This window comes from Armigeres subalbatus, chromosome 1, assembly GCF_024139115.2.
Source record: "Armigeres subalbatus isolate Guangzhou_Male chromosome 1, GZ_Asu_2, whole genome shotgun sequence".
In the NCBI taxonomy this organism is placed as follows: domain Eukaryota; kingdom Metazoa; phylum Arthropoda; class Insecta; order Diptera; family Culicidae; genus Armigeres; species Armigeres subalbatus.
The window spans coordinates 187,608,855-187,611,781 of NC_085139.1; the positions used below are offsets into that span (position 1 = coordinate 187,608,855).

The 2,927-nt window shown below is 41.1% G+C and overlaps 1 protein-coding gene across 1 annotated transcript; it reads left to right on the top strand.

The window, feature by feature from the left end:
• Positions 1-573: 573 nt before the first annotated feature.
• On the top strand, positions 574-2,402 carry LOC134209202 (serine protease gd-like). Its single transcript, XM_062685197.1, has 3 exons — positions 574-1,040; positions 1,104-1,483; positions 1,551-2,402. The coding sequence occupies exons 1-3, from the start codon at positions 840-842 to the stop codon at positions 2,335-2,337; spliced, it is 1,368 nt and encodes a 455-aa protein (XP_062541181.1). The 5' UTR covers positions 574-839; the 3' UTR covers positions 2,338-2,402.
• Positions 2,403-2,927: the final 525 nt, after the last annotated feature.

Consider the following 2,927-nt stretch of genomic DNA (forward strand, 5'->3'; position numbering starts at 1 on the left):
TACCTTCTTTTAGAAAGCTCCAAATGCGGGGAGCACTGGGTCTGATGATGCATTTCAATTTGTTCTACACACCTGTGCAGTAACCAACACGAAAGGAGCGAAAACAAAGCGAGAATCACCATTTTTCTGTGTGGGCTGCCAATCCGATTCTGTTTTTTCGCACTTGTATACAAGTTTGATAAATTTGTTATCATGGCTTGTTATGATTCGGAACAGTTTTTGCCTTTCTTCTATCGTTGTTCGTTATTGAGAGCGATTTCTGCAAACCCTGCTGCTCAATGTAAGTATGAGGATGCTGTTAATGCTCTAGACCTTAAGGCTTGCGCCTCCAGAAGTACTTGAGCAGCATAGTAATATGTTTGATAACAATTCTAACCTCAAAATGAATTTTGCGTTCCAAAATTACTCTTTGATGAATAATTCGAGCAACATATTAGATTTTGTTCGGCATTTGTACGACCTGACCGATCGCTCCTCTGCGGCGGATCTCACCATCAACATAAGCGAGACAAAAGCGTTGGATGCTTACAGTATAAACTGTTTTCCTGTAGCAAGCATAATGCCCTATGTTTTGACATTTTTTTCAACTCGGTAACACATCTTCTAGACCGTACCGACAGAATCAAATACGCCATCTCCGAATGTGCAATCCTACGTGTGTGGAGATCCTAAACTACCCATGTCCACGATAGGTACCTGTTTCTGTATTAATGTTCGTTCCACTCTATAATAATTTCAGTGCACCTGTTGATTCGAAACGGTTCAGATAAAAGTTGCTTTCCAATAGTGGGAAAGTTCATACAGTTGTTAATACAAAGTCTTATCATTTGGTAGGCGCAATGTATTTTCTTATCATAATTACGTATTTAGTTGGATTAGTTAGTGCAAAATTTATCCAATCACCTTGTCCAAAGGTGTTCACATACCATATGAATCCGCAAAATAGACATTATTTTGGTCGGATTGAAGTGAAAGATATTCATCCAGGAGAAACAGCACGACTAAAGGTTGAGCTATCCATCGGAATGCAACTGCCAGCTGTAAGTATGCAATGTCCTTTAGCTACGGAACGGATTATTTGATATCATTATTTTATTTCACAGAAACTAGTTGGATCCATTGTGCTGGTTAAATCACGTCAAGCTACGATCGAGGATATTATTAACGGTAGGTCGGCACTGTATCGAGTAATATTTCCGCTGCCCAATATATTGCCGACTGTAGTTTCGATCACCCTGAATGACCGGATCATTTGTAAGGGCTACCGTGCAACAGGGCGAGTGCTAACTGCGATACATTTGGAGCACACTCTGTACAATAAACTGCACTCGCAAGCGCTATCACAGAAAGGCAACATTTTGCCCGTCGAAAAGTCAGATGATGATCTGACATTGAGATTCAATGATCAGACGTTTTCGAAGTCTACGTTAAATGTTTTCGAGAACCAGGAAAATATCGCATCACATAATTCATTCGCAAAATCGTAAGTTATTCTTCTAACGCATTAGGCTTGAGATGGCTTATGTTGTTTTTTTTTTATATATTTTCAGAACATGTGGCCGCCAACCCAGTGCTTTAATCAAGCAATTCGCTTTACAAGGTGAACTGGTGGACAAGGGGCAGTTCCCATGGAATGCACCTTTATTCGATCTAATCCAGAAGCACAACCCAAAGTACGTGTGTGGCAGCACGGTTATAACCAGGAAGCATCTCCTAACGGCAGCCCATTGCATATACGAGATAGACGATTTCATCCATCCGGAAAGGTTGCTTTCCATACCAGGGATGCACAACATTGATAACTTCTTTGAGGAGAACGCGCAGTTTGCATACGTCGAAGCTGTGTTCCCGCATGATGAGTACATACACGAAGATGATTTGAATGATGCTGATGTGGCTGTTTTGCTGCTGAAAAAGGAATTACTGTTTAACGATTACGTTTCGCCCATCTGTCTGTGGCAGGGTGAGAACGACCTGCAACGGATAGTTGGCCAGGAAGGCTACCTTGCCGGGTGGGGTGTGACCGAAAAAGGCGTCACCACAGTTCCTACCTATATTAAATCTACTATCGTTAGCAAGCTCCAGTGCAATCATAATCTGGAACGAGTCTACCCAAGAAATGCAAGGATATTTTGCGGCGATGGACATGGCTCAAGTCCGTGTAACGGAGATTCAGGTAGCGGACTGGTACTGCAACGAGGAAATCAGTTTTACCTTAGAGGGATCGTATCGAGAGGTTTAATTGATCCCGTGACGCTCAAATGTGATGCGAGAAAGTATACAGTGTACACCGATATGGCACTATTCAGATTTTGGCTGAAAACTGTCATAGGATAAAATTATTTTTAAATGCAATGTGATAATTCAGTTTTTGAGTTAAGTAATAAAATTAAAAAGAAATCAACTTTTGTACGGTTCTTAATATCAATAGAAACAGATACGGTTGCTAAATAACTTAGATACAGGAGGCACAGATGTCGAAGTACTTTTATTCTTTATGTATTGTAGGTATACTTTAATAAGGTACCTAGTAAGAAAAAAAATCCTGCAGCACGTCGAAAAATGTATCACACAACACGTTTGCGATGGCTTGTTCAGTACTTTTTAGAACGTCAATGAATCATCTCAAACGAATATTACGTAGCAGTCGGGAGCTACGCTTTTATTCCATGTTGCTGCAAGGCTGATGTAATGAAAGCTTGCAGCTCCTCGTATTGCTGCCGGCGCATGTGAGGAACCATAAAGTTCTCAGATTCAATATTGTCACCTTTTCTAGCAGAAGTGGGAGTGGGCCGACCCGATAAATGCATTCCATATGCTCTACGATTTGTTTAAGCAACAGTCGTTACCTTACCGTACCGAATTTCGTAGCACAGGGAAGGTTGATGGATATTGAAAGTAGAAGTAGAGCATGGCTGGTTTCCGGT

Coding starts and splice junctions, on each gene's coding strand:
- LOC134209202 (XM_062685197.1), top strand. CDS start 840: ATGTATTTTCTTATCATAATTACGTATTTAGTTGGATTAGTTAGTGCA. Junction 1,041..1,103: donor TCGGAATGCAACTGCCAGCT/GTAAGTATGCAA, acceptor TTTATTTCACAG/AAACTAGTTGGATCCATTGT. Junction 1,484..1,550: donor CATAATTCATTCGCAAAATC/GTAAGTTATTCT, acceptor ATATATTTTCAG/AACATGTGGCCGCCAACCCA.